The sequence below is a fragment of the Streptopelia decaocto genome (genome assembly GCF_964273445.1).
Source record: "Streptopelia decaocto genome assembly, chromosome: 10".
Lineage (NCBI taxonomy): Eukaryota > Metazoa > Chordata > Aves > Columbiformes > Columbidae > Streptopelia > Streptopelia decaocto.
In genome coordinates this window covers 18753623-18779615 of record NC_138665.1, presented here as the reverse complement: position 1 = coordinate 18779615, position 25993 = coordinate 18753623, and the positions used below count along the sequence as shown (strand labels likewise).

The 25993-nt window shown below is 41.5% G+C and overlaps 1 protein-coding gene across 1 annotated transcript in view; it reads left to right on the top strand.

The window, feature by feature from the left end:
• Positions 1–25993, top strand: part of AMMECR1 (AMMECR nuclear protein 1) — a gene marked incomplete at its 5' end in the record, with an annotated part of 65978 nt that overhangs the window by 30640 nt on the left and 9345 nt on the right. The window contains 2 exons of the mRNA XM_082062073.1: positions 635–745; positions 23783–23897. Coding sequence (XP_081918199.1) covers positions 635–745; positions 23783–23897 — 226 coding nt within the window. The remainder of the gene's footprint in view (positions 1–634; positions 746–23782; positions 23898–25993) is intronic.

Below are 25993 nucleotides of genomic sequence, written 5' to 3'. Positions count from 1 at the left end.
TGTTAACTTAGTGTACAGATGGGCACAAAGCTGTCTGGTAGAAGCATTTCCTTGTCACACTCATATAACTGAGACACGTTCAAGTTACTGGAGATTTTGTTCCACTCGTGGACGTTTTTGAGATTCTTGAATACTGACTTGGGATTCATGGGGAAAATCCCCTTGCCCCAGGCAGTTCTTTAAGTTTGGAGAGTGTTCCTAAATTGTCTGGTGTTCCAAGGGTTTCTGGTAGTTCCTTGCCAGCAGTGTTAAGGACCAAAGTGTTTGTGTTCAGGTGGAGGGGTGACCGGTGTGACGGGTATTTTTCCCTTCTGTAAAGGGTTGCTTACATACAGATGTCTGAGGCTTTTCTCATTTATAGGAGAAGGTTAATGGGTAACATTGAGGGACACTGAGCACATCATATATTACTAAGCAGTTTAATTCTGTCCATTAACTATTCCACATGAGCCACATTTCTAGTACAGCCAAAACAATTGCAAAGGACATTTCTAAATACTACGGCCTGCTCAGATACAGTTATTCTAGAGATGTGCCCCCCGCTGCCCGAAATGGAAGGGCGCTGTTGCTAAAATTTCCCACCGACTGTCAATATTGCTTCTGTGATCATGTCTTTTTTTCTTCCCTAACACAGCCCACTGTTTGTAACGTGGAAGATTGGTCGAGATAAACGATTGCGTGGATGCATAGGTACTTTTTCCGCCATGAACCTGCATTCAGGACTCAGGGAGTACACACTTACTAGGTAAGATTTTGGTTTTTGGAGCCTTGACTTACGTATTTCGATAGCGTACTGAGGAGATGATAGGTGTGCTTGGGCTGTGCCACTACTCATCAACCAAAACCTTTATCTCCTTTTGCTACCAAGTGTATCGCCTGGTTATTTGACTCCTGGTGTCAGTCGTGAGGCTACGGTCTCAGTTAAAAACCATAACTTGAGCAGTTTTTCTTTGTATTGGTCTGCAAAACTACTCTCCAATAGCTTATTGTAACTGACTATAATAGTATTTTTTCCAGTGTTCAGGCAAATTTTAACCTTAATAGTTAATGTCAGGGCAGAAGACGAAAAAGTCAGATTTGGGGATTATCCTATTCACACTTCTAAAACAGCAGGTATTCTCACCTCTTCTCCATCAGGTGCTTCCAATCAGCTGCAGTTAATTTAATGCTACAAATTTCCATTACATGTTACTCTTCAGATACATCCCAGCCCCTGAGTGGGAAGCTTCTGGATGAGGGAGGTAAGTGATGATAATCCTTCACTCCCTGGCAGCATAATCCTTCATTTTTTTGATCTACACCTAAATTCATTCACCTTAATATTGTTCCATTTCCTTTGCATAGAGTGAAAACTAATAAGTTTATCACTAGAGCTAGTAGCAAGCTTTCTACTTGCTTTTTCTAAGAGTTTTCTTAAGTTTATTTTCTAAAGAATCAATGGAATGTTGTTCCACTCAGATACAATAGACTGTTTATAGTGCTTTAAAATAGAAACTACATTCTGGCATTTGTGGACATCTAAAATTGTCATCACTTATAATAATTGGTGCCTCCGGATCACTCCAGATTTGAAGCTTTCCTCCATTAAAGGATCTTCCTCTTTGCTGTTAAAACTCCTTGTCGGTCCCGGTATTAAATAATATTAAAATGGGACATGTTCCTTCTTACATGTCTTCCAAGTTTGTTGCAAGCTGAAGTTCATTTCATGCTTCTCTGCTCAGCTTGAAGGAATCAACTGCTCATCTCCTGGAGCCCTTGCAAACTTCCGAAAGACCCGGTTACCTTTATTATGTTGCTTTTATTTATTATGTGGACTGCAGTGGTTATGGTTGTGTTCTTTAAAACCTCAGCAATCAAAAGGGTCAGTGAGAAGAAGCTTATAATAAAATTCAAAGCCATTTCTCTGTTGAAGGCTAAAAGCCATTAATGAGCCAAAGTGGAGGACAAGCAACTTGTCCCCTGCACTGGAGACCATTTGATTTAAGTGTACGCTTTATAGTGCCTGATTGAGAACAATGAACTTGTGCAGGCAATTACCCCTAAGACTAAGAAAAGAAGGCGATAGCCAAAATAGTGCTCTTGGTTGCTCATAGATTTCTCCATTCTCACAAGTCAAACAGGGCTATATTCTTACATACATTTAAAAATGCTTGAAGATTCTAACTCTGAAAGCTGAAGTCAAAGTATATGAAAAGTGATATAAATGAAAGGGAACTGAAATCTTTTCGGTGTAGTATTTAAATGATGACCGCATGCTGTGGAAGTTTATATGAGGCTATTCAGAGGATAGATAGTTCGGTAATTTTCAAGATGAGAGAAATGAAACTACGTACCAACCTACTTTTAAAAAATCTCTGAGACATCATCACTCATTCTAAATTAAAATATTATATTAAGTGGCATATTGGATTTTGTCACCTTTTATAGGGAACCGTTCTCATGTCTATGGCACCAAAAATGTGTTGCATGTTTTGGGTTTTTTTTAAACTTCAGGTATGATCACTGAAATGTAAAGTTCATATCTGAATGTATGAAAAAGTTGTTCCCTTCTATCTATCATTATTTTTAAAAAAAGAAAGAGAGGGTTATCTGGGATCAGTTTCCTTCGTGGTGTTGGTCTGTTCAACTACCGTGCTTGCAGAAGAGAGAGATGAGGAGTAACAAAAGTGCCTTTGAAATGTCAGTGAACTCTGGGTTTACAGCTCCACAGGCCTCCCTGGGAGGGATCAGAAACCAGAACATTGCAGCTTGATCCAGCGCATGTGGGCAATGGGCTCCTGCGGGAGATACGACAATTCCTGAAAGAGGAAAAAGAATCTTCAAAAATTAATCAGCAAAATAGGTAGCATGAGAATGGACTTTCCACTTCAGAAAGTAACTTGACCAAAATTTTCAGTGGAGGATACGGACAGATGTTCTTCTGGCTTTATTTTACTTTTGAGACTGGGAGGCACGTTTCTCCGCCCGTTCTGAAGATGCAGCGTGTTTAAACAGAACCAGGTTGTTTGTCTAGTTCGTTCTTCTCTTTTCCAGCACCTCCTGTGCAATCGTGGCCCAACTTTCAGTGATGAAGAGGGTGCAGAACAGCTGTTCTTAAATGCCCTGGTGCTTAGTGATCAAAATATCCTCGCTTTCCTTCACACATGATTTTTATTACAACCGAGTAGTGGTTAGGGTCGCAATAAATCAAATTTTTCTTCTGGTAGTGATCTGTAGTTGTATATTGTATACAATGTGTTGTGCGTACATGTCTATCTGCATGCAATAGTGTAGTTTCTTTGAAATGGCATGATAGCTCATCTAGGAATCCAAAGTGAACAGTTTCTTTCTTGGGACACCTGCAGCTCCCACTTCAAACAAACAAACAAACCAAAACCCAAACCCAAACCTTTTGGGGGGGTCTGTAGACAAAAATGGTGATGATACGTGACCAAGTGAGTTTCTGTTCCCTGTTTTGAGGTCTGTAGGTTGTTATGCTGGTATTGCCAGTGTGCGCTAAACAGGAAATTTATGTGCAATGATTCATCATTAATTGGATGCATCTGCCTAAGTCATGAGGAGGGATGAGAATACCCGTAGTTAAAAATGCTGGCACTGCATTCCTAATAAAATCTCCAGGTTAGAATTCCATTTTCTCTGCAGTTATATCAGTGAAACACCAATGTAAGGAAAGGACACGCTGAAAGGAGGTGTGTTATTGAAGTCTTCTGCAGAACTTTATGAAAAGAGAGATTCAGATTTAGTAGTTTTTATATCATTTTACTAGGAGATTAGTTGCATAAAAACCTAACCTTGTCCACAATGTTTTACAGTATGGAATATTGTATATTAGGTTGTAAGAAGTTTATTATGGGCAAAATAGTCCTTTAGACTGAATATGTTAATACAATATCCCACCTGAACGTGTAAAAATAAACCAATCCAGATTATGAAAAATACCTTGTGTTTTACAGCTCCTTCAAGCAAATGCACTGAACTTGGAAGCAGGTTACTACAGAATTTCATAACAGGTTGAGAAATTATTTTTTCATGTATCCTGTTCAGCCATAAGACTTAGGTTTTGGCATTGAAGTTTTAAACTCCTGCTCTTGAGATACTGAATAAAATGGTTTCATTTATTCGTTTTAGTTTAGTTTTTCTACTCATTTGATGTAATTTGAAGTCATGTTTTGCACCTAGTGGGTATAACAAGTATAGATGTTTAAATGAAGTTTTAACTATATGTTGGTTTATCCTGTCAGGGCTACAATATGTATTTGGGCAGGGCGATGGTGGAGAAGAGGCAGATAAAGGGATGTGTTACATGACAGAGCCTTCTGTTGGAGAAGAAAGCGGTGAAGAAAAACTGGAGGACTCCAAGCATTAAGTGGATTAGCATAATGGCTGAAAACTGGTTTTAAATTTTAAAATAATATGAAACCCACCCTCCTTAACTAGTTTAGGCCTGTCTCTACTGACTGCGTGGTGTAATGAGTCTTTTTGTTGTGTGTTCTACTTGCCGCTCCACCTGAGAGCAATGTGACCGCCGTCAGCCATTCAGCCTGATGTGCTCCATCAAGACAAGAAAACAGAGATTGGGAAGCATGAGATTGAAGGAAATGAAACCTGCAGCCCAACTGTCTCATAACCGAACTCAGGTGTAGGTTCCATATGAGGATTTGGCTGCCAGTGGCATCAACTGCTGCTCGATATTTGTCAGCGATTTCAAGATTCTTAGTCCGTGTAGCGGCCGCATTGCTGCCTGCTCTCTGCGGAAAGCACTGGCCCTTTCCTCCTGTTCCACACAGTAAAGCAAACTGTCCAACTGCAAGATTGGAGTACGGCAAACTTATTAAGGGGTAAAATGGAAAAATATTGAATGACTGATCACATTAATATTGATGTTGGCTGTATTTACTAAAGACTAGAGGCAAGTATTTGTGCAGACAGGGCAGCTTCCCATTCAGTTTAGTTGAGGTTATTACTTTCTTTAATTCCTGTTTCTTTTGACTAATAGTAGACTTGCTCTGCCTTCCCTGTAACCAGCCCCTGCAACTCAGTGCTCACTTCCCAAAGCCTTTACTGTCAGGCGGTGTTGCTGTGGGTGTAAATAGTCATTGCTCATGGATCTGACTGCAATTTTTGAACTGCAGAGCTGAGGGAATTATATGTTTTTGACACTTGTTGTGACCTTCGTTGCTCACAGCAGTCTAGTCTGAATTAATTCCTGCAAATTGCATTTCGTGTAATATTTCAGAGCACGTTGTTGCTTCTGTGTTGCCCACTGATAATACTTTGCAGGCTGTCTTATTTTGTGGGTTTGATTTATCGCAGAGCGCTGCTGAAAGTCAGCTTTTTTAATTCTATTACTACCCTGTGTCTGGTGGCCACCAGTGAAAAATGCCTGATAATTGTGAGATGAAGCTTACATTATCACTCTCAAAATTAAACTCTGCAGAGAGCAACATATGCTCTTGACAGCCTGAACTCCCCAGCGTTATGCTATTCTTGTATGTTTAACACCGTCTTTAAAGCCAGGAAGCATCATGTTGCTTCCTTTTCATTTGTACCTGTCTGTGAAAAGCTGGCAGCTGCTGGTTGCCTCCCAGTTTTCAAGGTCTTGTTGAGGCAGAGGGCACAGATTTTGCCCCCGCTAAAGGAAGATCAGCAACAGATGGAGGATCTCAAGGTGAGAATAGGTGGTTAAGGGAGATCTCTGGTGACATGGTTCTGTGTCCGGTTGAGTGGACAGCCAGCCAGTGTGTCCATGGAGCATGTGAGACCCAGTGGCGATGGCCATCCTGAGCAACTCCAAACTCCCACTTACCCCTCATGACCCCAGTTATTTTTTTAGTGAGGGTTTAACTTGAAAAATCCACTAAGCTTTAATCATAGTAGCATCCTACATGCTGTCAAAGCCTTTAGAGCCAGAAAGACTGGAGGCAGCTGGGGCTCCTTGGCGGTCACAGCACTTGTCTTACGTTGATGCCATCGTATCCCTTCGCTGGGTGACAACGTTCTGTCCTAGAGTCTGCAGTCAGGAGGGATTTCAGAGCACCCTGGGGAGGCTGGAAGTGGGGAACCAGACTGACACCTAAACCAGCGTAGTGGGTGTTGTTCCCTCAGGCCAGGATGGGCTCTCCCTGGGCCCTAAGGAAGGTTTGAGGATGCTGAAGAAGCTGCAGAACTGCTGCTCTGCTAATTTGTACCACGGGTCCCATTGGAAGACTGGTAGTTGAGGCTGTTGCCATGACATGGACATCTTGCAGTGACCAGGATAAGGCAGATCCTGCTCCTCATGTCATCAGCAGCAGAGAGAGTAGTTTAAGTAATTCTCACCACTCTGTAGCGATCTCCAGCCACTAAAACTCCCCAGCAAAGGAAAGAGGCGTCTGAGCTAAAGCCATGTTTGAAGGAGATTTGGAAACACGTAGTAGCGTTATTGCTCTGAAGGAAGGACGGAGTAGTTGTCACAGAGAAGGTGGGAATGGACCCAAGGAAATCCATATCAAGGTGAATTTAAACCAATTTTTACTAGACTTATTTTTAAAACATTCTATCATGATTCAAAGTGCAAGGACTGAAGATGTGGCATCTTTAAGGCTTTGGTTGTGTGTTGTTGACCTCCAGAGGTGGTATTAATAATCTTAGAACCTGCTTTTTGTTTTCCAAAATACTTCTGGTAAAATACAAAATCAAGGTATTAGCACCTCCATTTTTAAATTTCTAAATTTCATCTGGGCCAGAAAAAAGCCTGTTGCTGAACTATTCTAAGCATTGATTTTACAAATAACACCACTTTAATTTGGGTAAATCCTCAGATCTGTTGTAGTGAAATATAATTGTTTATTAGTAAAATGGGTTGTGATGTAAACTGACAATACCAGAAACTCGAAGTGAAGTATACAAATCTGAATGTATTGAGCCAGGCTTAGTTACTGTACGTGAGTCAGTTCAGTAAGTAGGTCTGTAATGATTTTGTGCACCTGGTGCCAGGTCGTTATTTCAGGGAACTGTTGCTTAACAGAACCGTCTAGTGCCTTTACTCAAAGGACAAAGCTAAATACTGTACCGGCTGTAGAAGTGGAAAAAACCCCAAACTTCTGCTTTAATGATGAGTTAAACGCTGCTGCTGATTTTGTTATGAAATGAAAATAATGTTGTTTGGGAGGGAGAAGGAGCATGTCCTGGTGAATATACGCTTCTTGCGTATTATGTGTGTTGGGCAGGTAGTATTTCTGCCTTAATTTTTTCTTATTTTGAAAAGAAATAATACTGGTTTTGTAATTGTTACTCTGTTTTTCCTGAGAAAAACCTTGCTAGACCCTTGCACCTAAGAGTAGGTGATAGTCCGTTTCCTTAGCAACACTTCCTGAAAGAAAGCAAAGGAAAACACTATAAACAGAGGGACAGTCCTTAGATTATCTTTGTGAAAGGAGGAGCATGTAATGATGCCCTCACAAAGCTTTTTAAACACATCTAGAGATATCAAACACTGATAAACATTTTACCATTTTGCTGGGAAAACTGAATTGCAGAATATGGATTCTTTGGCACAGGGGAATGCATTACTGTGTTTGATGGGATAAACTTACGCGGAATTGACTATTTTTGAAAGGTTACAAAATTACTACATCTTTATAAAGTGGCTCAGTGAAGTTTGGAGGGAGTTTTTCTAAGGCTGTTCTAAGTCTAAGGTCTCAGCAATAGACTTCGGTGTAACTAAGGAAACTGACCACAATTAAAATACTTACTTTGTTCCCTTATTTTTAAAAACATGCATTAAAAATTGAGGATTTTAAAAATACGCTTTTTGTAAAAACCATGCTTTGAAAAAGCCACGGTCGAGCCAAGTAACTTGCATTAGTTGATATAATTAGTGGTATTTTGAATAAATCAGATATTCCCGAAATTTGGTTGAATGCGAATGAGCAAGTGGGGACACAAGCAGTTACTCAGCCGTTCCAGGTGGGCTCCAGGGAGGAGCCGTGGCGTTTGTGACTCTTTCCCACAACGCTCTTGCGTTTCACCTTCTTCCCACGCAGTCGCCTTCCATTATGCGAAGAAAAGGGTGCACACCCACGAGTTCAAAGAACGGGGTTCTAGTCGACTTGAAACACTAGTTTGGTGGAAAGTCAGATTTGTATTTGTCTTTGACTATTACTTGACAGAAATGTTTGGGAGGGAGGGTGGAGCTGGGGAACTGGCCGCCCCGGTTTTCCTAACTCCCGCTTTGCCATTGCTGGTGTGGGTACTTGTTGGTACTCCATGGGTTTTGCTCCATTTTTTGGTCTTTTTGTATGAGACTCTGAAGGGGAATTTCTTCAAAACATTTCCTAAAAATCTTCAGGAATGGAATTTGCTTTCATTTGAGGTTTTTGGTGACTTGTTTCCTTAGCTCTACAAAGCCTGGCTTGTGGGCCGGGGCTCAAGGCCACAGCCAGGCCCGTGTGCTCACAGGTGTCCATGAAGCGTGTCTGGGAGCACCTGCCTTTTAAAGAAGGGTTTTGTGTATTTGGAAACTCTTAGCTAGGACAGAATGGAAGAAGTTGGTGTAGAAGTTACCTGCTTCTGGGCAAGTTTCTCTCTCTGCCCATTCTCAGCTTAACAGCAGGTGTTTATTTTTAACACACAGCAAGGGTTGTTTCATACAACTTCACTGGTACGGTGGTAGGGGTGGTGCTGGAGCAAACTGCCCACTGCGTATGCTGGCCAGTGCTTATATGTGCTATACGAGAAGGATGTTAACGGAGTTTGTCCATCACTTCCTAAGATGCTGGACATGGAGGTGCAGCAGTGGTACCTTAGATACCTGGCCCAGTAGGAGTGAACTTAAAGGCTTTGTTTGCCTCAAGGAGTTAAATTTTGGTGAGATCTACTGTTTTAGTACTAGTTATTAGGGATTGAGCTTGGTCAAAGGAAAAAGAATTGTCTCTTATGCTTATAAGCTGTTAAAATCTTTCAAGTCTGCAGCTTTGTGTGGGAGGCCCTGTGGGAAAGCAGTCTCAATTAAAATCTTCAGTCTGTCAGCACCTCCTCCATTGAGGTGTTTGCTGGTGCTTCCTTTTAAGACTGTAGAAAGAAGAAATAGCAGGAACTGGGTGTGGGGGACAGGCTCCAGAATCCCTCCTTGTCTACGCTCGCTTTTACACAGAGATGTTGAAGCTTTGGAAATGGAATTTAGCATTTTCCATAGATGAGAGTAATGAGAATTAAAATGCTCTTGCAAGCTGTAGCAGATTTTTCTGGTATTTTTAAACAGTACCAACAGATACTTATTTCTAAAAATCATTCCTTTTTGACACTAGGAAGAGAGAAACTGTGTCTTTCCAGAGCTGTACAGTCGAGATGGTAGAAAAGCTCTTGGAAGAAGAAACAGCATTTCCACCTAGAAAATGCTGAAGAATGGCTGAAGACACCTCAGCCTGAGGACACGTCACGTTCTGAGGTAGCCCAAAAATCTTACAGGCCCCAGCAGGCTGTACTGTTTCAGCTTGGTTTAACTGTTCGTTTGAGGCATTGTATGAGTGAATATACATTGACCTGAAAATAACAGGGTTGTTTTGTTTTTCTAACACAATTCTACAATATAAGGAACAAAAGCACTCCAGGTTTGTCTGTTCCGTTTGAGTTGTTGACACACATTTCAAATTCTGTCATTTTCAACTGCACTCCATACAAGTGTATGGTGTGATATATATACTCCATACAACTGCATATTGCTGATAACCTTTATTTTAGAAACAGAAATGGATCCTCCTTTGATTTCTTAGCTATGTAAATGACAACGCATTGATACAGTTTACAAAGCATCAAGTGCTGTGGAAGTATGTGAATAAACTTTTTGCTAGAAATATTTGATGTGGATCCAAAAAGTATTTCTGACTTAACAGATTCCTACTTTTATATGAATTTTCAAAACTTTTAATTAAAACTTTTCTAAATATAGTTGTAATTAAGACACACAGAATAGCTTTTTGACCGTAGTGGAGAGCAGCTCTTTTTTGCCATCAATACTAATTACACTCAGTTCTTAAAGCAAGGCTGTTGGGGGTTGGGAACGATGACATGTGCTTGTGTTTTAAATATAATATGCAGACTACGAAGTCTGTCAGCTCACGTGCTTAAATTTAGGTTTGCTGTTGCAGTGCAATGGTCTAATTGTTTTTCTTAGCGCAGATGACTTGTAATGAAGGGTCAGTAGCCAGGCAAGCAGTCTCTGAGGCTGGAGAAGGACCGTATATAAATAATACAATAATATAAATGATATTCTTCCAATAACTCCTCCAAGGAGCTGGGGAACTCGTGCAGATGTTACCAACTCGGAGCCCGAGCACAGCTCCTGGGAACGGCCCCGTCTGTCGGGACCCGCAGCCTTGGAAAGGGCCTTTGTGATCGTGGCAATCACCGACGGTTGTGTCAGGAGGTGAAATCAGGTCTATCAGACTTGAGCCAGCGAGGAAACGTGACTTTGTTGAGGGGAATAATGTTACGCCTTTTTATTTTTACTGAATTTTTCAGCTGAGTAAATTAGTTTTAATTGGGTTTGATTTGACAAGGGAAAAGAAGAAAAGCTCTTGGTTCTTTGAACAGTACAAGTTTTTGATACTTCAAGTAATTGTAATGACTTACACTTCTGTGATACCACAAACTGAAATAGATCCCATGCTACCTGGAACACGCGATTAATTCAGCCCCTTGATACCAACGGAATTGCCAGCAATGTTCTCAGTGTTTTATTGATAAACAAAAGCCAGATTAGAAATGCGTTCACATTGATACATTCAAACAATATTTCTCAGTTTAGAAGACTATTTGTTTTTTCTCTGCGAGAAAAGTTGCTGAAGCAAATAACTTTAAAAATATTAAGCAATTATTTTTTCTCAAATATTGACTTATATCCTGTTCAACTGAAGTGTCAGTGTAATGCCAAGAATATTTAAAGCCAAAATATAACCTGACTCAATGGTATGGAGGTTGAAAGAGATTTCAATATCTCTATCTAACAGCAAGTTCTGTGTGCATATGTGTTTTTTAACAGCTTCAGTTCTTATGAAAGACAATTAAAAGAGCTGCTTCTGTTTTCTCTAGGCCAGTTGCTTCCAGATGCTGTTGTTAAAGCCCAATGGACAGCACGGTGCTCCTTGCCATGATAAAAGAGGTGCTGGCTATGAAGAAGGGAAAGGGGAGATGTAGTTTTAAAATAACTCGAAGGTCACTGCAACCTCAGTCCTGTAACAGCGCATCACCGCTTTTCACCAGAAATATTTTGTACGTGCTCTATCAAGAAACTGCTGCTGGCTTTGCTTCTGTTCCCAGAAGCTTCTGCACAGTTTGCAGGCTGGTGAGATGGCCCGTTCTGGTGGGTGCTGAGGGTGCATTCTGCAGTTTGCTCACTTAGCTGCGGAGGCTGTTTTGCTCTGACCTAGACTGCTAATCCCTCGCTGCAAAGAGCAGCAGCTGGGCTTTGTCTGCAGAGCCCGCACTGCCCGCAGCCTCGCTCCTCACAGCAACCCCCTCTTTGTTCGACTTTTTCAATTACTCAAAGGGTGACTTTCTGTTTTCTTGCTTGGAAAACCCTCTTCAGGTTTGAGGAATTCTACAATGCATGCTCTTTTTTTTTTTTTTTTTTTCACATACAATTTCACAAAACCGTGTGTTTGACTTGTTTCTGACATTCAGGACATGAAACGTTTTTGAGTTGCTTTTTAGAAAGGTGATGGAACCTATTTCTGTTTAAATATTAAACATTTTATATAGGCGTGTTGAGTTGTCAGTCTAATGGATATGATTACAAATAAATAATTTTGTGTGTGTGGCCCCACTGTATCCTCATATGACATGGCTTCAGTTGCTCTTGGTATAATTCCCTTGGTTAAACATAGGTAGCAATGCAAGATGTTGGTGGTAGTTGGAAGCTGAGTTATGAGAAGAACAGAACAAACAGTAATTTGCCGGTTTGGGTTTGCTGCAGTGAATAGGAAAACTCCTACTAACTTCAAAGGGAGAGGAATTTGGCCTGTAGTTTCTCTAAGAAGATACGATGTAAAATATTTAACTAGTAAGCACAAATTTCACTTAATCATTTGTGTTTATACTTTCATGTTTATTAATAATCTTTATTCTGTAGCTAAGCAGAATATGTATGCTACCGAGTTAAATGCATTCTTTGAATACTTAAAGATTTTGAGGCTATAGACAGATGTAGCTGAACCTGAACCTTCTGTCTCTTCTTCATTTCAGACCTTCCTTTTCATTCCACTTCAGCTGAATTTTTCCAGGCACGGTGACCTGAGAACAGTGATTTGTGAATGGCCCTTGCAGTCCCCGCTGTAAGATGAGGCAGGTACAGGTGGCACTGAATGTGCCCCCCAAGCAGACAGAATTGTGACAGAAAACTTGAAGGAATAAAGAGATTAAATGGTGACCTTCCCTCATGAGAGAGAGGTGGCAGCGTTGCTAAAAGGAGAATAAGAAGGTGGCTTACAGACAACTTATTTGTGTGCGGAGGAAGATCAAGGGAAGGAAATGCAGGAAGCAAAGCTTCCAGCTGGAGAGAATGTGTCTAAAATATACTCTATTTTTAAAATTGGTGGTTTGTAGAGATATCAAACAATCATGGCTTCATCTGTTAATGAGATTCATGTATGAAGTGAGCAGGAAAATTGTTGAAAACCCTTGTTTGTTGCTTTAAATAAGGAATTTGTCCTGATGCAGCAATTCTCATGGCTGCATTCTAGGATGGCTTCATGATAGCAGGAGTAGGTGTCTAGAACCCCAAATTCTCATGCAATAAGGAGCGGCTGTTTCTTTCCCCGAGGTCTCGTTGCACACGACGTGCCACAAGGGGTTATCTTGTGCCCGTCTTTCTTACTGCCCTTCTAAACCCAGTGAGAACAAGCAGGATGCCGTGAGCTCATCTGCCGGCCGTCGTCCTGCCCGCGCTCGCTCGGCGGCTCCGCAGATGTGCCCGGGTGTGTCCCAGATAAAAACCAGCTGCTTTAAACACGGTGCACGGTGAGTTGTGATAGTGACGAAACGCAGCTCTTGGGAAAGCAGCCAGGATATCATTCAGTGTTACAAGTGCTCATATTCCAGTCTGTAAGACAGTGCGGACCCTGCGTTTTTCTCAATTTACACACTTGTTCAAGAATTTTAAGACTGGATTCTGTCAACTTTCGTTTCATTTGCCAGGTTATATTCATCAATGCCTTCATATTTCAGAATATTTTATTGTCTTAATCTTTTCAATGCAACATTTAAATAGTGAATATATGATCCTTTTCCTTCTCAATTCAGTTACCGAATATTTCACTATGCCTTTTGTGTTTCTTATTCTTAACCACATTATATAGATTTAATTTGTCCATCGTTGTGGTTTTGAAGTCCCGATCATAAAACATAGTTTCTGTATGTGTGAAACACGGTATCAAAACTGAGCTGAATTGTAAAAATCCATCCCCAGCATTTACTGTCTTGGTTGGTTTTAGAGTGAATCACTTCAGCAACCAATAACATTTTAACTACATCTTGTTATTATATATAAATATAGTTTCTAGTATTTCTGGTGACAAAATAAGAAAATGGAGTACTGTCATCTGCCAGACTTTCAACAGTATAATAAAAGTCCTTTTTACAAACTGCGGGGAATCGGGCAGGTAGATGTTCCAATTATATTAATGTATTTCTATACTGTTGCATTGCTGAGACGTTTAGGAATGCATTTTTCCACATATGCCTAAGAGAAGGCCTTTTAAAGTTTGTAAAGAATTTAAAATATTTCATGTTAACTTGTACGTTGTTAGAATTGCAACTTGAGTGCATCTTTAGAGACGAGTGATATTTTGTGAATTGATTGAATGAGGGTTCAATTCAGCAATGAAGTCACCTTGAAGATTTTTGTCTTAACTACAGTATCTGTTTTGGGGTAAAGTGGTGATATTAGGTGAATATTGAGAGACTTGCTGGAGAAGTGAAGAATTCTGGAGACTTCTTTATATGCTCTTAGGGATTTGAGTGCTCAGGCTTAGAGTTCTAAATGTAATTGAGCAGTTTGTTTTGTTAATTATCTAAACTTTGCCATCTGCTGGAGAGCCTTTTAGTGACATTATAATTTAGTCCAGTTGGAGCTCAGAGTTTTCTGACTAGTCTGTTATCATGTGTTCCCCAAACAAAAACCTACACACCAAACGCTGGTCAGTTTTGTTACTCATTTTTCACAGAAGCGCCTGGAATGACTGTGACGAGCTCTTACTGTGTTCTGCCGTGAGGCTGGTTTAAGTGCTGCCGGTTTTGCTTTTCACGTATCAAACCAGGACATTTCCATGGCAATTGACACCTTTCAGCTTCCCCAGTGTTTGCAGGAGTCTGACGGAAAAATGGTCACATCTTTTTGAATGCCGTTGTCCTCGGTTATCCCAGCGTGGTGGGAGGTGCAGGGAGGGTGAGGGACAATACAGAAAGGCAGAAAAGCAGCTGCCACCTTCGAAGCAACTCCTGCCCATGCAGCTGCTTTACCTTGGGTGCCCCTGCGCTCAGAGAGCGTTCGGGCTGCACGGCTCTTCCCAGCTGACGTGGTTCAGCTCTACAGGTATGGAGCATGTGGAGCGGAGCACTTACAGCTTTGGTGCTACACCCCTGCAAACGCACAGTAGCTGTAATTTGCGATCAGCTGTGCCTCATGGGTGAATATTCGGGATTTCACATACCTTTGTGCAGCCCTGCCGCAAAACTGTTACTGAAGCTCTGCTACATCTTAAAGTTAAGATGTTTTATTTTTTAGTGTGATAGGACATAACTGTATAGGAATGCAAAATGATCCCCCATGCCCTGCAGCATTAAAACAGTATGAGAAAAATGCAGAGTTTTTCATCTGTTTGTTCTTTCTTTGCATTCAAGGAGAAAATTAAGTCCTTCAGAAGCGCAGAAGGGATACAGTGGAAGAATTCTAGCTTCAGGAAACAGGAAGGAAGTTGAAGCGGTAGAAACTTGACTCTTATTAATGCAATACAATATTGTACTACAATATTACTTGGTGGATTTCTTTAGTTCCAACTGTGTTCTATTTCCGATGAGAGCACATTGCAGAGCTGTGACTTTTGTGATCGTGCTTTTCCACTTGAAGACCATAACAGCACATCCACAAAATTACCTTAAACTTTAAGGGACCACCCCACACAAACCTTCATTGTTTCCTTGATATATTATAGCAGTAAGAAATAAAAATTAATTTCAGGCATTATGTCCACACAGTGTAATGTTATTGTGGCATAAGGAGTTTATTTGGAAGAATCCAGAGTGTGATGGAATATTTCTCTGGGTAATTGTTAGAGCGGCAGTAAAAACATCTTTATTCTGTTTTTCTTCTAAAAAGCTCAGTTTAAATTTATGGAAGCCTTAGCTTTTACAGCTTCTGTGGTTGTGAGCTTGCTTTTCTTAGGAGCAGTTTTGTAATGCTGAGGAGTTTGATGGTTCCCAGCTGCGCTTTAGGTGGGTCTGATGGGCCCAGCTGAAGAACCAGCAGCGGCAGCCCTGGGGAGCTGGGGCAGCGTCTGTGCGGGTGTATTGACAGACACAGGAGGTGCAGAGTCCCCGGAGCATCCCAGCCCGTGTTAGTCCTGCCATATGTGCTGCAGAGTTACCTGAACGTGTGCTGCGAGCCCAGATAGCCGGAGGAAGAAATCGAGGTTAAAATAAAGGTTTGTCTGGGAAGTTTAAGTGCCCCTAGAATTATTCTATAAATACCTCTCTTGTTGTTTTAAACTGGTGAACTTGTTTGGGAAGAACCGCTGTGATCCCGCAGCCGTATCAGCGATACCGGTGTGGTTTGTATGGGTGGCACAATGCACGTGTGCGCACACAAAAATACCGTTAAGACTACAGTTGAAGCCATTAAATACTTTTCCACTTGTGCCTGCGCTCCATATCAAACTCAGTATGTGTTCCAGAACTTTCTGAAGGTGTCTGTAACCCTTTGCCTCCCCGCTGTGGTGACTGTGGCGTTGGCTGCTGGCACCGCTTCTGCACAAACGCAGTATCAGTGAGTTCATACAGCACGAGGAACAGGTGGTAGAAAATACTGAAATAAGCAGTGATGGAGACCCGGTTGAATGCCATATATCCTAATTGTCTTTGTTCAGGTTTCAGAAGTAAATACCTGAATTGTTATGGCTCCCCCCACCCACTTTTGTATTTGACTGATATTTACATTAATATTTTTATAACTTATGTCTTTCAAGAATTTCTAGGTCAATGACAGAGTGTTGACAAAAATCTTGATGTACAGCCATAAATACATACCATTTGTAATGCAGCTTTTGTTAGCTTCACCTGTCTTACAGTGCCTTTTATTCAGCACTGTTGTTGAACCCAGTCTCATTGAGTGGGCTTGTTGAGGCTTTGCTGGTGGTGACAGAACCCAGCAACAGCCACTTCTGTTTGATTCCTGACCACGAAGCGTTTTGACGTCACCTGTATGAACTCACCACGACTGGTGTCTTGTCGCAGATACAGAAACGAGGGTGTCCCGGGGGTGGGCGACCCTGCCTTGTTCTGCACGAAGCTGCTGCTCCCACCCAGAACCTTGCACTTTTTATTCTTATTTTAGCATGTCTTAGATTCAGATGAATAATTTCACCAACCAAGAAGTTTAGGTGTCTTGACTTGACTCCTAAAGATGAAGTTTTTAGGTCTGTTGACATCTGAATTCAGAAGAAGCTTTGAAATGTAGTTGTTCTCGTCCCTGTTGTCTGAGTCAGAGATCAGGAAACCACTGAAGTGAGCAAATCTCTGTGGTAGATGGTTCTTTTCTTCCTTGTCAATCAGTGATCTGAACTGGTAATAAAAACTCTATATTGCTTTGTCCTTCGGGATACGGTGAACAAATCAAAGTGTTTTCTCAGAACGTTTGAGGTACAACACTGGCAGCTTGTTGTTATCTCTTTGTTGCTGGGTCTGCTCTTAATAGCTATTAAGAATTTTCTTTTAATTGGTATGTCCTCTTAATGTGTTCTGTAGTGTTGTTACGCCACCTGCAAGAAGGCTGACAATATTCAGTGCTGCATAGTTTAACTAAATAAAAGGGAACAGAAAATCCACAAACAAAAATCAAAACGAACAACAGAACCGAGCGCGCACACACACACACACACACACACAACCTGAATGACTCTTGGTGAATACAAACCAAGCAGATATGATTGTAAAAGCTGCACCCTTGCTGATACCAACCAGTTAACAATTACTCACGCTTGGGAGACAGTTAAGGCATTTTGGAGGACATACAGACAGCTTATTTTAGGTACTTCTGGCTGCCTAAAATAGAGACTTAATAGTCCCATCTAGTCAATGAATGGAGGTTGCCTTTTCTACTGGGCCTTTCTAAACACTTAATTTAGGTATGAAGTATAGTATTCTTTTCAAAGCTAAAATAAACGTCTAAAGCAGAGTATCAGAATGGTCCCTCTTCCTATTAAACTCCATGTCTGAATCCAGACGGAGGTTGGGAGACGCTTTGTGCCGTACCGCGGCCTTGTGCACCGCAAGAAACTTGACCGAAGAGCCCAAATGCCAGATCAGTATTTCATTTCTCCTCCTGTTACTTGCAGCACTGTGCTAAGAACTTCAGACACGTATTTCCAATGCGTATTCCTTTCTTTACCCCGTGGCTGCCCCATAGCAACATAAAGTGCAGGAAGCAGAAGTGTTGTTCTTTCCCTTTCTGCCTCCCAAATGTAAGGGAGGGTTCAGGAAAAACACGTCACTTGTTTTGTTTCCTGGAAATTTTTACAGTCTGACCAAAAAAAAAAACCCCATCACTATATAAATAAATTCCTTTTCCTTGCATTCAAGTGATTTGATGCATGTAAATCACTCCTTGAAATCTCGGTGTAAGTTGGCAAGACTCTGCTGGTCATAAAGAAGAGTTGTCAGAAGGCTGGTGTGGGTGTGTGGGGCTGGCTGGTCCCTTCTGCTGGAAGCTCGGGGAATTTGATGTGTAATAATCTCAGTTTCTGAAGAAGAGCACGCTCCGCAACGCTTTTCTGGCTTAAAAATGAATTGCAGATCGTGACTTGGAAGCTGCTGGTTTTTTCTGCTGTCTGCCAAGCCCAGTTACGGTAGCTGATTTTCATTAGGAAACTACTGGTGATCTGCTCAAGTGTTCCCTAATTTCTTCCCATTGAAGTTACTGAATGAAAGAGTAAAAATCTTAACCAACTTCGCTGATCAGTGACCCAGCAATGGAAAAAAGACCAAACATATATACCATATATATATATACACATATACATCTACTTTGCTTCTTTCTGAAACTGTGGTACCAAGTGTCTCTTGTTGCTGTTATCTGAAATGCGGTGAGTTTGCCACTCGCGAATTTCAGGATGTTTTGAATTAATTGAAGAGCAGTATCTAGGCCCTTTGGGCTCAGTTTATTGACATAGGGCCATTTCTTTGTTAAATGCATTTTGTAAGGTAATTTTGCTGAGCACATTTTGCCCGGTGAAGGAATCGAGAATCGGAGGGTTGTGCTCACTGAGCTAAATGAATAGAAGTTTTCAGAGCAGATAGAATTAAAGTCCTTTCCGTCCCATGTAAAAGCAATGCCAATGTACCGTTTATCAGAAGAGAGTAGTAATTTGTAAAATGAGATTTTTAGTCTGTTTTTCACTACTCTATTGATGATATTTGAATAATTCTTTAGATGCCAAAAAAATGCGGTTTGGTTTAGCTGTGTTCAATATCGGAGACTGGTTAAGAGAAAATCGACGATAGCAGAATGAACTGAAAAAGCAATGGGAAATGTATTTTTTCTTAATTGGATTAATTTGATGAAACGTATCAGTTCTGTGTCGATTGATCCTGTGGGAGCCGCGTTTCTACACGCAGGCTGAGCAGATGGGGAAGGAGAAGCTGTCACGAAAGGAGATTTGGAGGAGTTGGGATCTCGGATTCTGTTCTGGGCTCTGGCACCGACTCGCTGCACCAACCTCGACTGCGTGAGTCACGTCGTGTCTCTGCCGCCCTGACACGTCCTAGAAAAGGGAGTTTTGCTTGTATCGTGCCCAGCGTTTGTCAGTTCCCTTTGCATCTCCTTCCCCTGTGTTATGGCTAAACCCCCAAAGTCATTTCTAGTAACATAGAAAATGGGATCCGATTTTGCGTAAACTCTCTATCCAGTTTGGGTCTGTAGATGTGACTGTCCCCAAAAAGGAGGTTTAGCGAGAAATTTCATTTTTAATTCATTTAATATCTTCATTCATCTACACTTAAATTCTTCTTTACTATTTTTGATACTTACACACTGTCAAACTTTTTAAAGGATCCTTTAAATCTGATGACAAAGATTTTCAGGCACTTCTAAACTGAGTAATGTAGCTCCCTGACTATTTATTTCCCAATTAGCGTCCGGCTCTTTGTTCCCATCTGCCACATCTCATTTAAGAGCCGTGCTTTTCTGCAGCATTTCTGTAGACTGCAGAGATTGCAGCTGGACACCACACTGACGGATCGCCTGTATCGCAGATGATTCCCAGAGCTCCTCTGGTGGTATTTGACAAAAACAAGATGTAGTCTTAAGGAATAGAAACCTTAGTTTTCTCTTTTGCCAAGCTGCATGTTGTCTGTTGTGGTGATTTCCTTTCCTTTAAATATTTTCGGCGTCTTTAAAGCGTTTGCAGGCTTTTCTATAGCCCAAAGGAAGGAGGAGTGGAACATGGATAATTAATTTCTGGAGAGGTTATGGTCAAATAAACATCATTAAGGAGAAGCTGAGATTTCTATAGAATGACTCAACTGAAGAAAAACTGAAAGATAGATGCACGTGCATGTTGTGTCTAAATATAATTGTCTTTGAACAGGATTCAGTTTAGACTTTGCCCGCTTCACTTCTGACATGGAGCAGAACTCCATGTGGAAAACTGATGTCCTGTTCCCGGCCAGCCCCAGCTCGCCCTGCTGGGCCCCGCTGCGCCCCGCTGCTTCGCTACCGTGCGCTCCAGCACCAGCCATAGAGGGGAATTGGTTCTGGGCATTAAGGAATCAGGAACAGATGGTTTAGAAAATGCCTTTAAAATGAGTATTTTTTATTTAAAAGTAATTTTGAACTCTGCCTAATTTTTCCAACTTATTTTACTAATTATTTCCTCTCATCCTTCTTTAATTCTAAGTCTAGCAGAAAAAATTGTAGAGCTAATATATGTGTGTGTATATATATATATATATATTTTTTTTTTTTTTTTTAACCTGGTATCTAATGTGCCAGATTTTGTTCTTAAGAATCCTTTTGTGTTTCTAATGGAAGAACATGGCATTGAATTAAGATTGTAAAATCACATTCTAATACCACAGAAATAGTGGTTCCGTCAAATGGACAGAACAAAGTCTGCTCTGCTAATCAAGAATGTTACGCAGTGACTCGTCATTCTGAACAGCTCAGACCAGTAACAAGCTTTTTGAGGAAAACAAGCATGTATTTATCTTGTCTGTCCTTGCTGCGTCCTTTGGGTCGGTCACCGAGCGGCACGCTGCTGTGCAAAGCGAGGCACAAAGCTGAATTTCCATGCGTACGTCTTTATAGAGTGTCCGAAGCGTATGGGAGGTGCCAAACTGCTGCCTCTAGAAACTGACGCTGTTCTTCCCAGAACAGGAGCGGTGAAGGAAAAGCTCCCACGAGCGTTTTCATCCTTGTTTCCTGACACATCACGTGGGGGTTGATCCCCTGCTCACAACGTTTGGGTGTAAGGACAATGGTGGATTCGATCTCTAATGACATAATGAGTATTAAAAACTGCAAAAATGAAAACAGTCGATGTGTGGAGAGATGATGGGAAGCTCCTCTGCTCTTAGGCTTCCCAGAGGTACCTGGAACTGGCTTTGGAGTTGTAACCTTGATAGTAATAAAAGAAGGATTGAGAAGACAACTTGTACTCTAATATACGGCACTTAAAAGCTAAACGTTTCCTAGTTTTAAGGTAGTATATGACACACTTAAATCGAACTTATTAGGGCAGGGTTATTCAGTTTAAAGCTAGTTGTTCTACGACTACCACTTGATAGAATTGCTGAACCATTTTAGTTGCATAAGTTTTGCGTTAGCAAACAGAGCGTTTCACGCATAGCTCACCGCTTCACGTCAATACTTTCTTGTTGGCGTCTCCCCTCAATACGTTTCGTTCCAATTGCTGATTGTTTGTCCACACAGATTTCTCCAGGTAAATTTTGGTTTTATGTCTGTGTGGAGAGAGACAAAGCTGGTTTGAAAGATGAAAACGCATTGGGGTCTGGAGCCAGGGAAAGAAATGGAATAGCAGCAACATCCATACAGACCAGTCACAGCGGTGTCGGAGACACTATTGATCAATACACAATGTTTTAGTTATCACGAGGTAGTTACATGAAAGCAAGATATTTGTGCCAGTGTCACATTATTAAATAATGCGCCTTTCTGCTTCCACCGTGTTGGTGTGAAGCTTTCAGATGGCAGCTTTTTACCGATATTCGAATTTGTCATGATTCGCCCCCCCTGTTTCATGGTATGATCTCAGCCCTGGAGCAGCCCAGCTGAGATGCTCCTTACGCCTGTGTTGTGTGGTCCTTGTTTCTGTAGAGCTAAAAGTAGGTTAAATGAGGCTGGTTCCCCGTCTGTGCAGCACATCTTCAGGGAATGGGAGTTTTCCTGAGGCTTTTACTGCTGACATTACTGGGATGGCGCTTGCAAGCCATTTTTGCTTCAAAAAGTTGAACTTCACAAGTGCGTTTTGGCAGTTTTAGTAAGAGGAATTGGAAGTTGGATCAATTCCTAGTATCAAGTTGTGCAAAATAAACCCTCCGTTTTTCGAAGGTTGTAAGTTCTTAAAATAACGTGCAGCATTTCGCATTGTAAGATTGTTGTGTAAATCATGAAAGCCAGGTTTAAACAAGTATTGGCAATATCTATGCATACAGTTGTTCTGCAAGATCACTGGATTTGTTGTTTCTGAATTGCAGTAATGCTGCTCTCTGGGTGTGCTTCGGTAGTGCGTTCACGTCGGTTGGGGACACGGTAGAGCTGGAGCAAACCTCAGGGAAATGAGCAATTTGCACATATGCAAACTTGTAGGAGCAATGAATTTTAAAAGGATTGGCGTTTCTGAACCTAATTTTTTAGTTTGCAGTAAAAGGTGAGGTCAAATATTTAAAGTGTGTATGCATGTCCTTATTAAATAACCTGTGAAGAGCGTGTGAGTGCAGAGGTACCATCTCTGGCTCAAAATACCAAAGCCCTAAGCATCTGGATTCCTGCGGAGCGTTCCAGGAAGGTACCCCTGGATATTCACCGCGTTCTTCCATTCATTCATTTTGCTAACTGGGCATTAATACGAGGCTGGATGGACTTTTAGTTTGAGCCGCCCTTGTGTTCAGAGTATTCTCCCTTTATGTGTGTGTGTATATATATATTATTTCCCCTGTGTGGAGGGCTATGGAGGCTGAATGAGCTGTTTGTACGTTCATACGTTGCCGTTGTGCTGCAGCTCTATGAGTCGATCTCGGATGTCCCTCCGGAACACCAGGCCATGCAGGATGGTTCCCGGGGTTCTCAGGCTGCCTCTGCACATCCCATCAGGCCAGTCGTGGACAGATACATCCTCAGGGAAAGGCATTGGTTAAATATCACACGCGTGATGCTTTAAGTCTCCTTAGTGTTCCCAGTTCTTCCCAGGCCCGTGTGCCTGTCAGTCCTACAGAAATGCCAACGCATTCCTCTCGGCTCGTTACTTACTGGCCCAACACCTTCTCTCGCTTCTATGGCAGCTTTACCTGGAGTTACTCCTAAATAATGGGTGGCATAATTAAGTGTTAATTATATCAGAAATTTGTCTTCATAATGCAAATCTAAATTTCTGACCTATTTTGTAATGTAAAAATACCAAAGCTCGGAGAAGGGCTTCCAGTCTAAATTCCACTACTATGTTCTTTTTTGTAATAACTGCAAAAAAAGTTTCCTTCCCCCTGTCCCAGAAGAATAAAGGTTCTATTTTAACTCTTCAGTGTATGGTATTAATTTGTGATGGGAAGCTATTTCTGGTTATAGATATGATTTCCTTTTGCTAAACTTTACCTTTTTCTTTGCTTATACATCCTTATTCGGTCTGCTCTGTTCTATAAAATAGTGGTATCTGATGCAGAGACGTCAGCCATGTGCCGGCTGTGTCCACGGCTGTAATGATACCAGCTAATGGCAACCATTGGCTATATGCCAAGCGAAACAAATAAAGATCTGTTAGATGAAACAATGAGAGACGTGAAGAACTTGGTGGGTCTGTAGAGCCCTGGGATGTTTTTACCTTTTCCCATTCACCTTTGCCAGTGAGCATGAACACCATACATTTTTTGGAGAATATTCTGCTTGTTTGGATTTTTTCCACTGAAAGTTCTACAGTTTTATTACTGCATTACGTGTTTGATTATTGCAGCTGTGTAGTTTAATCCTTTTCGAAAGGGATTTACTAAATTGCAAGTAGAAGAGCTATTGCTTTTATAACTTTTTCCCAAAATCTTTCTGCTGCTTTATTACTAAGTTTGTCACATTAGCAAAACCAGCTCAGGAGGGAACGACCCTCCCAGTCGCCACCGGCCAAGAGCTGGGACGCGTGTCTAAGGAGAGAATCGGGAACGTTGCTCAGCGTGTTGCGCTGGCAACTGGATTATCACACTAGTCACCATTTCATCAGGAATTTTTGTTTGTCCTTTGTACTTTTCAGTTGATTCATTAGATCCTTGAATTAAGGAAAACAAATCCTTTGGAATTGTGTTTTGTCTCCGACAGTGCCCTTAAAGACAGTCGCTTCCCCCCAGTGACGAGGGACGAGCTGCCGCGGCTTTTCTGCTCAGTGTCTCTGCTCACTAACTTTGAAGATGTCTGTGACTACATGGACTGGGAGGTAAGAAGATGACTTTGATGCATCAACATCTCGAGCAGAAGTCACACCGTTTAAACTCCCTGCATGTATTTATTCTGGTTGTTACTGTTTAGCGCTCTCTACACATTGTTCTGTGCGTAGATTCAGAAGATCTTTTTGACAGAACTGTCATCACCTTCAAAGTGTGAGCTATGAAAATGGAACAAAGTTGTGTTTTTGCCCACGTAGGCACTCAAATCCGAGTGCTCTGCACAGCTGTATTGCTGCCCAGGCCTCCACTGAGCCAGGTGCTTGTCGATGGTGTCCTGAGCCGCTTTAGCAGCACAACGAGCTACAGAAAACCAGATCGGTGCGGTGATCCTGGAAAGACGACGTTCCAGGATGAACGTTCACGGTCTGATCATGCTCCTGGAAACAAGCACTGCAAAGCATCACCATCCCAAACAAGCCGCCCTGTGTAGCTGGTAGGAGCGCGCTGTTCATCTTTGCCCAAACCTGCTTTGCTTGCGGAGCGAGTGGCCCACACAGACCCCACCAGGGAATCTTGTTTTCCTTTGCTGCTTCAGCGTGGAGCTGAATCTGGTTGAATTGCCAGGTTCCTGGGGACCTGCACGCGTTCTCTTGGAACAGCAGCATAAAAGGGATTAATAGGGAAATGCTGCTCTTAGCGATATTTCTGGGAAGGCTCGCTGAAGGAAATGTTATTCTGTATTCTTCTGCTTTTTCCCAAATTATTTGGTATTAGACACTTGCAAAAAACCAAGGTACTGGAGTTAAGCTGAACTCCTCATCTCAGTCCGTGTGCCCGTTGTGTTGAGTTTGAATCTAAATGTGAAATTGTCATATATGATAGCAGACCGTATAACGCCAAAGACACCACGCAAGTTACAGTTTCTCCCTTTAATCATGACTTAGCCCTACTAAATATTTAGGATTTCTTAACAGAAAAAGAGGCTTTGTATTGCATTCACACATAAAAAATGTATATTGAATAGAAGTTTCATTCCTTGTTAAAATTTCCAGAGGCTCCACTGTATCAGAAGGGTATCGCTGTATCCAGCCACAGCCTCGGCATTAGAAATTTTACAGTAGCTGAAAGGCTTAATTAAAATGCATTTCGTTTTCACTTCATAATGACAAGGCCATCCTACTCTGGGTAAGTCTGAATGAGACGAGTGTAAGTTGCCTTTGGGGTTTATCAGCATTTTCAGCATAGCCAGCATTATTCATTGTTTCTATAATGTCAGACCAGAGCTCAATCTGAGCTGAAACTGGGTGAGTGTTCTCAACAAGAGGCTTTTTTAGAGTAGTTTGTCTTGTCACTGAGCTGATACTTTAAACAACGTTTTCGAGTCATCACACTGTAGTGACTTTTAATACTAAACCAAGCTGGAAGTCAAAATTAAAACTAGGTGGACTTCTGGTAGTAACCACTGTTGTGTTATCAATTCAATTGCATTTATTATAATTTATTAAAAATCAGACTATGAATGCACTCAGAAAATGTTTCTTTAAAAGTGATAGAAGCACAGTGATAGATCTTCTCTCTGATTAATGAAATAAATTAGTATTTCAGTTGTAAGAAGCAACGTGAGATCCTTTTCCAGCAGCAACTGCAACCAAGTAAACAGGAGATCTGAGTGGACTGAGTGCTATAAGCTCCTATAGGATTTTTCAAATAGCTGCCATTTCCACCTTTCATAAAGGTAACGAGGAGGAGTACAAACCTTTGAAGGGCCACTCCAATGTGCTTCACGGGAACGCTTCTCAAAGCATCATGTAGCATTCTTACTTATCTGTGACTTTCCATGGAGGGCAGCGCGCTTTAGTTGTTGGACAGACACGGGGTGCAGGGGCTGCTCTTCGGTTCTGGAGCCCGTGGGTCCCGCTGTGGTCCCGATGCTGCTGGGCTGCGGTTTCACAGCCTTCCCGTCACAAAGAAACGGGCAACGTGGGAAACTCTTCAGATATGTTTCTTTTATCAATAGGACTTCTATTAAAGATCGGATATCAAAGGACTACTCAGGAGATAAGTCATAAAGAGAAGTTATTTTTAAACGCGTCTGATATGCATAGCAGGCATTCCTTCCCTGCTTTAGCCGTAGTTACGTTCATCT